The following is a 12,817-nucleotide window of genomic DNA, read 5'->3' on the forward strand; positions in this document are numbered from 1 at the left end:
CTATAAAAGTTCATGAATCTTTATCTCGGCTGCCATTTAGACCACAATTTAATCCGCATCTACCTAACAGATGACCATAAGGTTGATAATATACTACACCTGAACCACTAATTGGAATGGTGAGAATAATGTGTATCGCGGATTCGAATCCCCTCCCCATTTTTGAAAAAAAAATGTTGATAGTATATTGAGATATAAGAACATGAAAAGGAAGATGAAACTGTGGGAAAACAACAAAATTAAATTGAACCTCTTCAGGTGAGAAGCCATTAGATAATGTATAAAATTACTTACATTAGAAGCTTGGAGAATGGGGGGTCTAGCTATGTACAGGGCGTAAATGATTGGATATATGATCCGTGCTATCTAATATCTGGTCTCCAAAGACAACAAAACAAAGCCATCTAAACAAGAGTCTTCACCATTTATTTGATATTTCACAGCGGACGATCTGCCTTGAAGCCTCCACAAAAAGCTTAGCATAAAGAAAAGCAATCGTATTATCCTCTGATATACAGGAGAATTGCGACTGACGTGCCTAAACCCTAACCAAATTTAATGATTGTTGGGGCTCGATGCTGAAATGGCCACATGTGTCGTGCCTTTCCCATCCCTGCCCTCCATGGGTGATAGACTCTCCTCAACCTTTGAATTCAAGGTCCCTGGATTCATCTTCTGGACCTCCTCCCTGGTGTAGATGAAAATCTTGCGAACCATGGCACAAAACTCTCTGATCCAAACACAAGAAAGGAATTTATATTATTACGGGATTCATCCAATAAGCGGAACAAACATATGCCTGAATGCAATAAAAAGACACTCAAATCAATCCACTCAAAAATTCTTACTGCCACGGATCATCTCCAACAAGCATCATATCACCCTCATCGTCTGTATACACAATCAACCAATTCTTCTTGGAATCCATCAATTCACCACCAAACTCAAACAACTGGTCCAATTCTGCTATCAGTTCATCATAGCTGTTAAACTTAGTAAGATCCACAGACCTACCAAGTGCAATCCCCTGTTTGTGAACCTGAAATCATCATAAGTGGTTATATTTTCTCAAGTGACTGATATCTAAAAAGTTAACAAATGTGTACACTAGCAAAAAACCTTTGTACAACTCCTGGTTGAACCACATTGTGATTTGCTTTGAATATCCCTCGTATGTGCATGGGAAGTCTGGAATGGCTTTTCCTGCTCATTATCATCAGCCACTTTTGAACTCTTTGACTGTTCAGACTTCTGATCAGATTCAGACGCACAAAGCTGGTGATTAACATGCTCATTCACTATTTTCCTTTGCGAGACTACCGAATCCGGTGTGACAGGATTGCTGATTAGGGGAATACCAAAAAGCTTGCAATTTCCATCTTTGGATTTCACAGGCACATTTTCTAGTGGAAACGTGTGTTTTGGCATTAGCTCTTTCGGAGGACCAAGATTCTCAAGCTGAGATGTCAGAGGAGGCGGCATCAACCAGTTTCCATTGGAATGTTCCACTCTGTGACCCTGAAGCATGGGATACTCGCTCAATCCACCATATCTTACACCTCCTTGCGCTTGATATGGTACATCGGCAACTCGTGCAGGAGCCTTATGGTTGGAGTCTGCCAACTTAAGTGAGAGACCAGTGGACATTAAAGACCTTGGTCCAGCAATCAAATTAAACTTGCTATCCTGAGTGTGTTTTCTCATTGCATTACTAGCTCCAGAATTTCGATCAACAGAGGGAGCACATAACCCATGAGAGGAATCGGCATTTGCACCAAAGCCCGAAAGCATGTCTGTACAAGTAGGCTCATGCCGCGCTGAGGGCATCCAGCTTTCTGGTCCACATCTTCTGGCAGTGGAAGCCACATCAATCTTCTCATCATCTAGTGAATGCGGCCACATAATTGATGTATCAGCAGTATCAGATTCATGGCCCTCTGCAAAATTGTATCTCAAGGTCGAGAATTCTTTAACTTGCAAGGCCCTTGAAAGCCCATTTGCTGGTGAAGGGTCTATGGTCACTTTAGAGGAACCTAACCCATTTACAAAGAACAAGAACATTTAGGACGTCATTAGACCTCAATAAATGAATAGAAATCTAGACAAAGATAAACCAAACATATTATAAGAATTACATTTCACATGACTACCTTCCCTAGTAAGAACAGAGGAGTCGGGCAATGATGGCACCATATTCAGTCGAGACCTTTTTTGCCTTGGCATTGGGAGAGGATTCAGTGCAGGAGGAGCTAAAGCAGGTTCTATTTTCCAAGGTGAGACTCTCTCTGGCCGAGGTATGGTCGAAGTCTCATCCCACCTCACCTAGAGGCAATCAAAGCACTCTTTAAGGATAATTATACAAGTAATATTACCCAATGCCATAAAGGCTACAATACTACCTTGAGGCATCTCCACTTGGAGTCCTGCCATCTTTTGGAATCGGCATCTTCAGTTCCAACTACGGTGCCAGTAAACCTAAAGAACATAAAATTAAGCAACAAAATAAATCGAAATATGTCTAATGTAAAAGAACTGCCATTGCAACAATAGGCATGCTCGGTTAGAAATTTGGCAAAGCATGGTAGCACATGAAAGATAAATATAGAAATTGAAACAAATATAGTTAACAAACATCTACTGAAAATTTCTGAATCATGATTAAAAAATGACATGGAACAGGATGGATAACTGTTACCCACAAGTCATACCTCTGCTCTGGAGCTTCCTCTCCTTCAAACCTCATTTTAAACCTCATCCCAATGGAATAATTGCTCTTGACAGACTCCATGTACTCATCAAATGGAACAATGAACTCTGCTGGACTTGTTCTGCAACAAAACAATCACAGCATCAGTGAGGTCCAAAATCTTTACTTCCTTCAATGAGTGAGTGGTCCTTCTGTTTTATTCCTTTGCAGGTGTAGCCAAGACGTTCCCAGACTTTGTATCAGCTTTAAGAAACTTTCCAATAAAGACAAAATTCACAATATTCCCTCTACAAAAAGCTAGAACATCCTGAAGTAAAACTCAGTTATCACCAATAAAGACAGCAACACTGAACAAAAAATAAACATAAAGATTGATTAAAAGCACAAGACCACAAACCTTGGTTTGTAATAAACATTAAAAATGGTTCCTGTTGAGACAGCATGCCATGCAGTAGCAAGAACACCAAGATGCATGCTATGACTGGATATAACGGACGATGGAACATTGCCCTGATGTCTCATTGCTCGTCTAACACCAACACGAACCTCTCCATTCTCTCCTCTAAAAATCCAGTCAGATATCAGTTCCATATCATAATCTCATTTCAGATGCAGATTAAATTCATTTCTTAAGTTGTAAGAAGGTAACATACCTTAGAAATATGAAGGCATCTCCAGCAACAAGCCTTTTGGAGCTAACAAATACACTCCAGCCACTTTGAAGCAGGTGCCGCCGTGGTTGACCTGGCGTTTGCATCATCATGTAGATTAAAAACAGGAGGAATATCATGTAGATTAAACACAGGAGGTATGTATAGCACGAGAAACCGGATCTTTACACAACCAATGAAGACAAACAAAATCTACAAAATTGAGCACATTATCTGATTCAAGCTAGCAAAGACCAAAGATCATAACCACGGCAGCAGAAGAGACATTTTCCCCCAGAAGAACGGGGAAGGCAACATAAAGGCCTCTAATAGACAACACAAAATGCACATCAAGTTCATCTTTCCAGCATATGATACTTACCACGAAATATGTGCCGAAAACGCCATTCATTTCCATGCAAATCCTCGGCAACCAATTCTTGGGTTGGAGGTTGCCGTGACATGTCCTGTCCATTAACAAGGGCGAAAAAACGTTTCAGCTTCTGTCCATGAAAAAGACTATTGACAAGATAGGCAAATTACAAACTAACCAGAGGGGGCAGGCATTCATCAGCATGTCGCCTAAGCACAGAAAATCCACCATGTGTGCTGGTATCCGAAGCTGTCAGAGTTTTACAGAATGAATGAACATTAAATCTTGGTGGCGAAGGTGGTGGTGGCTCTTTCTCAACAGTATTCTCGTCTTGCTGGCATTATCAGAAAATGAAAAAAGACCATCACTATTGAAATACCAACGCAAAAGGCTCGCATAACACGCACACATTCAATAACACAGAACACGAAGACATACGTTAGGCTCAGGAAGCAAAGTCACTTGGGCATACACCTCGTCTGTTTCTTGTTCAGCCTGCAATAGACAACAAATGCCATTGAGAAAGAACAGTCATGCTTCAAAACCACCTTACAGCTAACTAAGAATCAATAAAAGTTTAAAACCCCAAATTCCGAAAAGGACAATTAGGAACTACATCATACCTTCAACTGAACGTTGATCACTCGACAAAGGATCTTCGATGGAAGATTATAGCGAGGCATCTGCTGGTCCGCGACCTGATTCGTGGATGCCTCCACCTGATGCACCAAGAACGATCCAATTATACCAAATCCAGAAACAGTAAGCGGCAGAAGGCATAAACCCTATATTAAAGAACATCCACAATATTCGAACTAGCTGTGCATCATAAACACGATGCAACCGCGCTTTGTACGAAGACTAAAAGTGGAAAAGTTCTAGCAATGTTGAGCAAACCCCATTAAAAGAGACACAAGACGTATATAGTAACTAGTAACAACAAAACCTGCTCGATGTGGCCTTGAGGGAAGTAGAAGACACGCTCTCCCTCACGAGGAACGGTGACCAAAGGACCCGCACAAGCATGCCATAGCTCCCTGTACAACGCGGTCTCGGGGTCTGCAACTGCTAGCACAAAACAAAAAACCTTAACTAAGAAAATGCCGGGAAGAAATCGTGGCACATATCGTCCGTCTAGAAGACATAAGAAACGGAATAATGTCCGCCGGAATTTACCTTTACTGGCGCCAGAATGCGTCGAATGAATTTTCTGCCCTTCCATAGCGTTGGGCTCGCTGTATCCGGAAGAGAAGCTCTCTGCCCTTCCCTTGGTCGAAATCTCTGAAGATGGCATTCTCTCTCAACTTTCAATTCAGATCTCTCATTGACTACACCTCTACAAGTGTTCTATCACTCTCACACACAACAAACCCCGAATTCAACTCTTCAATCCACCATAACACTGCCAATTTCACAATTTCCCTGTCTCTCTCTCTCGAAACTTAATCAAAAGCAAGCAAAAAAACTCAAATCAGCCACAAATCTCACCAACTCTCACTCTACCCTTTCAGGTCTCTCTGAAATCGATCCAAACCCCTACAACTCACAACAGTAGCAATATCTCTCTGAAATCTGAATTCAACACCAATTTTTTTCCATTTAACCATCAATCTGGTGCTCTCTGTCTCTCTAGTGTCTCCGTACACTTCCTCTGCAAGCACCACAGACTCTGTCTTTCTTCAGCCAACAATTGCAGCTTGCAAGCGCCAGAGTTGGTACAGTCCTCTCTGTTTCTCTCTCTCTCTTTCTTCGTCTCTCTCTGTCCATCTATTGAGACTTAACCAGAGTGGTCAAAACAGCGTGCAATCATTTCAACCGTGGTCAATTTCTAACCATTCCAGCAACCGGCACACACCCTTTGGGGCGGCCTTTTTCTTCCTATTTCTACCGGGAATAGCCGGTGGACCCATGAGGACCAGATAAAAGCGACCACAATCTCAGGTTAATAAATAAAGGCAGCTTTGGAGAGAGAATGAACAAACGGCCTTGATGACGTCGTAACGAAGGTGTCGAGATGTAATTGGGTTGGCATGTAACGACGTTTGTCCTAGCGTTAGTGGGAAAGTTGTTCTGTTTTTATGGGGAAGTGGTTTTGTCGTGCTATTAACGGGCAGGTTTGGATGGATGTGAGAGGGGGTTCTAAACCCACCCTCGGCGCATGTTAACCATGATTATTAGTACTTTTTTCTCGGACAAATATAATAGTAGTTGGTCCCTCAACGATCACTCTGGCTTCATTGGTACCTTTAAATAGTTTAAGAAAAATTTTACGAGGAAAAAAATAATTTAAGAACAAAAAATAAAATTATGGTATAATTGAGAGATCAAATATTATATATTTTTTTCTTTTTTTCTGAACCCATTACTCAAAGAGCTTTCTTACGCCTGAATGGTAGAACAAAAAAATATTATTGACAATTGATACATATAGAAGGCAAAAAATATAGTGGTGATGCTCCTGAACTCCCGCACAAAATTCCGACCCCCTAATATTTGATATTGGTTCTGGTTCTTATCAAAACCCTAGAAAACTTTAAAAATGATTTGTTGGATTAATGATTTCAGTAATCTCACATTATCTGCACAATTGAATGCATTGGGTGTGGTGTTGTCAAATCTAATATATTGTTGCATTGGATTGTGAGGATCATGTGGAATTGTTAGAATAATTCCAACCCCTATCCAGAAAAACTTTCTCCCTAACGTGAAACCAAAACCAATAAACAAACAACGCCCACAATTCATTCATGGATCTTCACACCTCACAGTAGAAGAGTGGATAGGGGGGGGAGGTTAGAAGAATTGGGAGGTTGGATTGTTGATCTCCAGAGTCACTTTTTGGGTAACAAAATATCTGTTAATTTTTTGCCCAACAAAACTTCAAGATTCCATCCAATTGTTGCTGCCTTTGATGGTAAAAATTGTAAGATTCCATCTCATTGGGGGTTGTTTACATTAGTAGAACATGTTGGCAGTTATGGACCATTCAATGTCAAAATATAAATTTAATCGATCCAACACACGGGTGGCCCAAAAATGAACTCAATCGTCCAATTCAATTAAAGAAGATTCCTTTATATTTTTTTGTTTTCTTGTGATTTTATATAAAAAATTTCTTTGTGGCATTGTGTGGGGACTTGTTACTCCACTCATATAGTCTTTGTTAGAGATGTTGAGAAAAGTCTCACATCGTTAAGAAGATGTAATGGACAATATGTAAACTCATGAGTTTCATTAGTTTAGTAAAACGCATTTTAAAGCCCCTATGATGGGTGAGTACGTATTTTACAATGATAATCAGATTTGGAGAAGAGAATCATCTGGCATTTCTAACAAGATACTCTAGTGGGAAGACTTTAATGTGGTGGCCATGGTTCTTCTGCGTCTCTGTGTCACTGTAATAGTCGCTATTCTTCGTTGAATATCTACATGATTTGCATGGACAATATCTATTTACGCTTCAAACAAGTTCAAAACTAAGGACTTAATTAAGGAGTAATAATATCGTCGGTTAATCGCAATTCAACGTTTGACAAGTTAGTACTATCCATGATTCAAATTAAGCATTGAATTCCAAGGAAAAATACACTACATGTGCTACACATAGTTGGAAAGTCTTTGGTTGTTTGGCATGAACATGGTTATGTTATCAAGAGTAGCCACGACTTGATACTTGGTAGGTTGGTAAAAGCTATGACTAGTCGAAGATTCAAAAGAAAGATTCAGAAAAAAAAGAGTGAACAAAATGTCAAGTCTTGGGTCCATAGAAACACACAAGGGAAGCTATTCTCGGGCCAACCTAAGATGCCTATTTCCTTGTCATTTCTACTACCATTTATGTTCCTTTCTCCTCAATTTTGTCCCCTTTTATTATATTGACAGAATGACAGTTCCCAATTTATCAATATATTTGAATAAGTAAAACGATTTTAAATATATAGAAATATACATGGAACAAAACAGAACACATGCATATATACACTTAATTCAATAAAAAAAATTAAAGAAGTTGAGCTTAGCATAAACAATATTCGTAAAAAAAAAAAAAGTTAAGTGACAAAACAAGAGAAATAAAGATGAATCATGTGATGCAAAGATTTTGATGGATAGTTGGATACAAGGTATACGGACAAAGTGAGAGACTGAAACCACCTTTCATGATCTCCTTTTTATATTTATAGTAGTGTAATTCAATTATTTTAAAAAACAATTAATCTCCGTACCAAATTTAGACAACTAGGTGATAGATATTCCCTATTGTTAAAAGAAAACGATTTTTTTTGGTGGAAAATCATCGTCGCTATCCGTTAGGTGTGCACTGGATAAACCTAACTCACAAATCATGTACGCATGTCAGACAAACTCATAGAAAATGGATGTTTGAACTCATGCATACGAAAATAATTGAAGCATGATAGGAGAGCATAACTAACATGCTTCTTACTATCTAGCTAACACTATTTACAAAAAAAACCCCACTTTGCTTCCACGATATTATAGCACAACAAAGAAATGCTGTAATATTGATATGAACACATCTTAATATAATCGTGGGGCTTCTTAGACAAATCTTGATGTAGTCCATTCGTCCTCTTTTGTCCACAAGCATGCTAAAGTTTTTTACATTAGTTGCAAGCTACTAGCTACCGAACAATATTTACTAATTTAGTTACCTAGTAAAAGAAAGAAAAAAAGGAACTTGTGAAGAGTACTAATTATGTATAATGTTACATCGAGTCATTAGTTGGAATGGTAAAGATGTAATTTTCATCTTGATGGGTAGGGTTCAAATCCCATCCCAATTTTCAAAAAAAAATTATGTACTATTTTAGTGGGCAATTTAGCAAATACTTTTGGACAAAAAGATCTTGTATTTTGACAATATTAGAGCTTTGTAATCTTATTTAAAAAAGGCCGAATCTAAAAGACTAAAACAATAATTAGAAGGGAAGTGGGTCCCATTAAGTGTCCCCAATCTGGTTTACAGTAAAAATCCGGGTCGTGGGGGGCCATCTCTGCCTCCTCTCTCCTAAACAATTTGGACAATCCTCCTGTATTTGACTCCTAAGCCACAGGACCACAACACCCATGTCTAGCTGCATTACTTGCGGCACTCGTTTAGTTTAATTTAATTTAATTATTTTTTATGAATTATTTGGGCGCCGTTAGATATTTTTTTGCTCTTCAAAAAAAAAAAGATATTTGTTTTTGAGTTAACAAAGCTTAGTAAGAACTGGACTTTGTAACTGTCACGTGGAGGTATGTCCGAGTTGGACGCGTGGGTGTCGATAGGAGCCAGAGGGAGAGCTTTGGACGGGTTCCGTTCATTCAGAATTGGTTACGTTTTATCATGTTAGTTGCGTGACCTTAGTTAGATAAGGATGAAGCGTTACGGGAGCTGACGTCAATTATCGTGTCGATTACCTCATATATGTTTTTAGTCATTGAAATATTAAAATTCAAATAATAATACAAAGCAATTACACATTACTAATTATTTTTAATAATATATAAACAGTAGTGTTAGGTAGTCTATGAGAGCTCAAGTCTCTTAAATGAAATTTTAAAACGTTTTAACTCTCAAAATATATATTAAATTTAAAAGAAATTACATATTCATAATAAACGGATAAAACACTTTCTAATAATATCCATTATCGATGAGTTTTATTGGGTAAATCTTAATTCCATTATTTTTTTCAATGAAATTTCAAAAACAAATGAATTCAGAATTAAAACAATTAATTCTAAACTGTATTTTAAAAAATAATAGAGGCTCCGTTTGGCACAGCGGAAAAATTGATTTTCAATGCTAGCGGAAATGCTGTGAAAAATATGCTGAGCTTAAAGCTGTGAAATATGCTGTGAGGTGTTTGGTGAACTAAAAACTGACGCTAGCTGAAAAATGGTTGAAATAAAGTATTATAATATTAGTTTTTTTTTATATTTATATTAAAAGTAATCTAATAAATATAATTCTTATTAAAATTAATTCTAAGTATTAATTTAATTAATCAAATATAATTTATATTTAAAATTAATTTGAAGTATTTTTTTAATTAATCAACTTAATTTTCTTATATTTATTGTATTTTTAATTTACATTTAATTAATAAAATTAATTTTCTTACATTTATTGTATTTTTTAATTTAGCATTATGTATTAAAATTAAACACCTATAAAATTAAAAGTCTTAAATATAAATATTTTATTTGTATTTTTAAATTTTAATTAATTTATTTCAATATTAAATTTACTGTTATAATAATTATAACTGCATAAATATAATAAATTCATAATTTTTATTAGAATACATAAACATAAACATAAATACAAATATTTTTATTAGAATACATAAATATAAATATAATTAATTCATAATATTTAAATCATTAAATAGTAATACTTTATATTAAAGTGTGGGACCCACACATTTAAAATTTTAAAAAATACCAGCTGCAACTTTTTGTCGTGGGACCCACGCCAAAAAGCTGCAGCATTTTATCCGCTAGCGAAAATGTGCCGTTTGGCAGTGCATTGGGCTCCAGCGGATCGCTTAGCGGATCCACTGTGGCCGCCGCCCTGACAAATAGACAGAGGATCTATATTAAAACAATAAATTTTGAACAACGAGAATTATGAGATAAAATAATGTAAATAAAACTAATTTTACTGATTAAATCAATGGAATAAACTATAAAATAGATGGTGACGTATCATTTTCAAAATATAAAATGGAGGTAATCCTCATTGGTGTGAGAGAAAGTGAGGAGGTGGGCCATTGGGGGGTGTCAGGCGTGAGGGCGACCGGGGGTGCATAGGGAATGATGTTTCAAAATTACAGGACAGGACAAATAAAATCTTAAATCATATGATGTTAATTAACTATCATTATCCGACTTAATCCTTAATTAATTAAACAATTGCGGTTATGGAGGCTTGCATGTCTGGTTTGTACTATAGGATAATGAAATGAGACCGAATAGTGCATATTCATACATGGATGGGAAAGACCCACGCCAGTTGTTGCACGTTAAGACAACTTCAAATGGTTTCAGTCAAAATTTTGACCTAGAATATATACTATACGTGAAAGAAAGAAAATTATATGGATTGACTACCGGAAATATTGAAGTTGCATATATATATATATATATATATATTTAAAAACGAGAACAATATCGAACAAATTTATTCTTTGAACATTCTAAATTGGCTTAAACGCGGACAGTCACATATGTACACACATAAATTTTTTATTTGATGACAGATTAAGTTGATAAAAATCCTACGCGTGATCACAAATTTATTGTGCATACATCATATGTATTGTAAAAATATAAGTATTGCAACATTGTCAGATCGAGATTAAATTTAACCACATATTTAAGAGAGAATATTTCCACTGTTTGAATAGCGACATTGACTCTGATGAAACAAAATTTGTATTATAGATCAACAGCCAAGCAAGGACGATCAGGGATTGCCTACTAATACGTGATTAGAGCTTAAATTGATTAGGTAAAATAGCTTGTAAGAGCCTTTGTCAATTTAATTGCCAACACGTATACCTTAAACAAAAGATTAATTGGTGCTCGAGTAATAACGCTAGTTACGTCTAGTGGCTTAACAACCACCACCGAAATTAAATTTGTTTTCTTTTTTTTTTGTTTTCTTGTTTTGTTGGGGGTATGAGTATGAACTTTAGATAAGATAAGGATGGATGGCAATGATCATGAATCAATTGAGTTTACAATTTTTCAATCAATGACTTAATCGTTTTTTAGGGATATGAGAAAGTAGGAATCGACTCACTTCAGTAATAGTTTAATGGCTAATTTCTCCGAGATCAAACAGTATGAATACGGAAGGTTCTAGGTTCGATTCTCACTGAAAGTAATATTATTGTGGCCACATGTTGGGATTTGACTCAATTTATCATCTCATCAATAGAGAATCTTTTTTGCACGCGGGTCTGACAACCCTGAGTTTATGTTCATATCGAATGTCCAACGAATGAGTTTGTATGTTGTCGTTATCCGTCAATTTTTTTTTTTAAACTAGAGATAATTATACAATTCGATGTTGGATAGTCCACGAAATTGTTGGCTACCAAACAAGGTTGTTTTCAATAATAAGAGTTTCCACGCGTATTCTGGTCAATCAAGCGTCCCAATCTCTTGGAAACAGATAGCCTTTTAATAGTTTTCTTACATTAAAAATCAAACAACCATTGATGTTTATGCAACATAGTAACCAAATATTAATGCAGTCTCTTTCATTACCTCCTGTGGTCCAACTGGAGGATCTCAAGCGTGGATGCTTAGGTATATACCAAACCAAAGCTTCAATGGAAGACCACAATACTCTTGGATGGGGACATATGTGTCTTTTACTCAATTTCCAAAAATATTAAATCTTCTTTAATTTTAAACAAATGAATATTATTTGTGACATCCTTTTACCATAAAAAAATACAAAGAAAAAAAAGAAAAAGAAGGGACAAAGACATATTTTGGAACATCTTGCGACTTTAATTGTGTGGGTTGCAGGGACCATTATTATACACCATGGTTGTACCACGTTAATTACACATGTCAACAGCAGAACAATAGTATGAGTACCTTATCTTGTAGGTGTTTGTTTCTATCTGAGGGAGACGATGACATGAACTCCTATGCATTTGTCCTTCATTTCCATCAATTTCACATGCATGTCCACACTACAATTTCCTGCAAATAATGTGATCACATTTTCCACATGTCCCAGTTTTTTATCATGTTGTGAACAATTTAGGGTTTAGTTGTTGACGAACCTCACCTGCTCTAGGAATGGTTCATGCTTCTGTGAATCTGTGTGCACTGTTTCAATAAAAAAAAACCCCCCCACGAAACTAATCAAAAGCCAATTCAAGGAATTATAGGTTAGGAGCTTCGAGGTTTGGATACTTATGTGGTCACTTGATGGAATTTTACCAAACTTAATTTATTATAAGGTGAAAATTGTTCTGTCCGCGAATTTGACGACTCGAGTTTTAATGCATATCAAACATTCAAATTACAACAAATTTGTCTGGTGTAATGTTG

The 12,817-nt window shown here is 36.5% G+C and overlaps 1 protein-coding gene across 2 annotated transcripts; it reads right to left on the bottom strand.

Annotated features, from left to right (window-relative positions):
* Positions 1-221: 221 nt before the first annotated feature.
* Positions 222-5,524, bottom strand: LOC119984389 (auxin response factor 2-like). 2 transcript variants are annotated; one of them, XM_038828303.1, is made up of 14 exons: positions 4,907-5,524; positions 4,677-4,795; positions 4,354-4,449; positions 4,169-4,225; positions 3,909-4,064; positions 3,740-3,824; positions 3,361-3,451; positions 3,105-3,269; positions 2,709-2,828; positions 2,400-2,475; positions 2,151-2,322; positions 1,120-2,033; positions 849-1,039; positions 222-730 (listed from the first exon to the last, which is right to left on the bottom strand). In XM_038828303.1, exons 1-14 carry the CDS (start codon positions 5,022-5,024, stop codon positions 556-558), a joined length of 2,535 nt encoding a protein of 844 aa, XP_038684231.1. In that variant the 5' UTR covers positions 5,025-5,524; the 3' UTR covers positions 222-555. The 2 variants fall into 2 exon arrangements, with proteins under 2 accessions (XP_038684231.1, XP_038684230.1); XM_038828302.1 differs by having other exon boundaries at positions 4,677-4,798.
* Between the last annotated feature and the right edge of the window lie 7,293 nt (positions 5,525-12,817).

The sequence above is a fragment of the Tripterygium wilfordii genome, chromosome 18 (genome assembly GCF_013401445.1).
Source record: "Tripterygium wilfordii isolate XIE 37 chromosome 18, ASM1340144v1, whole genome shotgun sequence".
Taxonomy (NCBI): Eukaryota; Viridiplantae; Streptophyta; class Magnoliopsida; order Celastrales; family Celastraceae; genus Tripterygium; species Tripterygium wilfordii.

Coding starts and splice junctions, on each gene's coding strand:
- LOC119984389 (XM_038828302.1), bottom strand. CDS start 5,024: ATGCCATCTTCAGAGATTTCGACCAAGGGAAGGGCAGAGAGCTTCTCT. Junction 4,450..4,676: donor CTCAAGGCCACATCGAGCAG/GTTTTGTTGTTA, acceptor TTGGTGCATCAG/GTGGAGGCATCCACGAATCA. Junction 731..848: donor GTTGGAGATGATCCGTGGCA/GTAAGAATTTTT, acceptor TGTTTGGATCAG/AGAGTTTTGTGCCATGGTTC.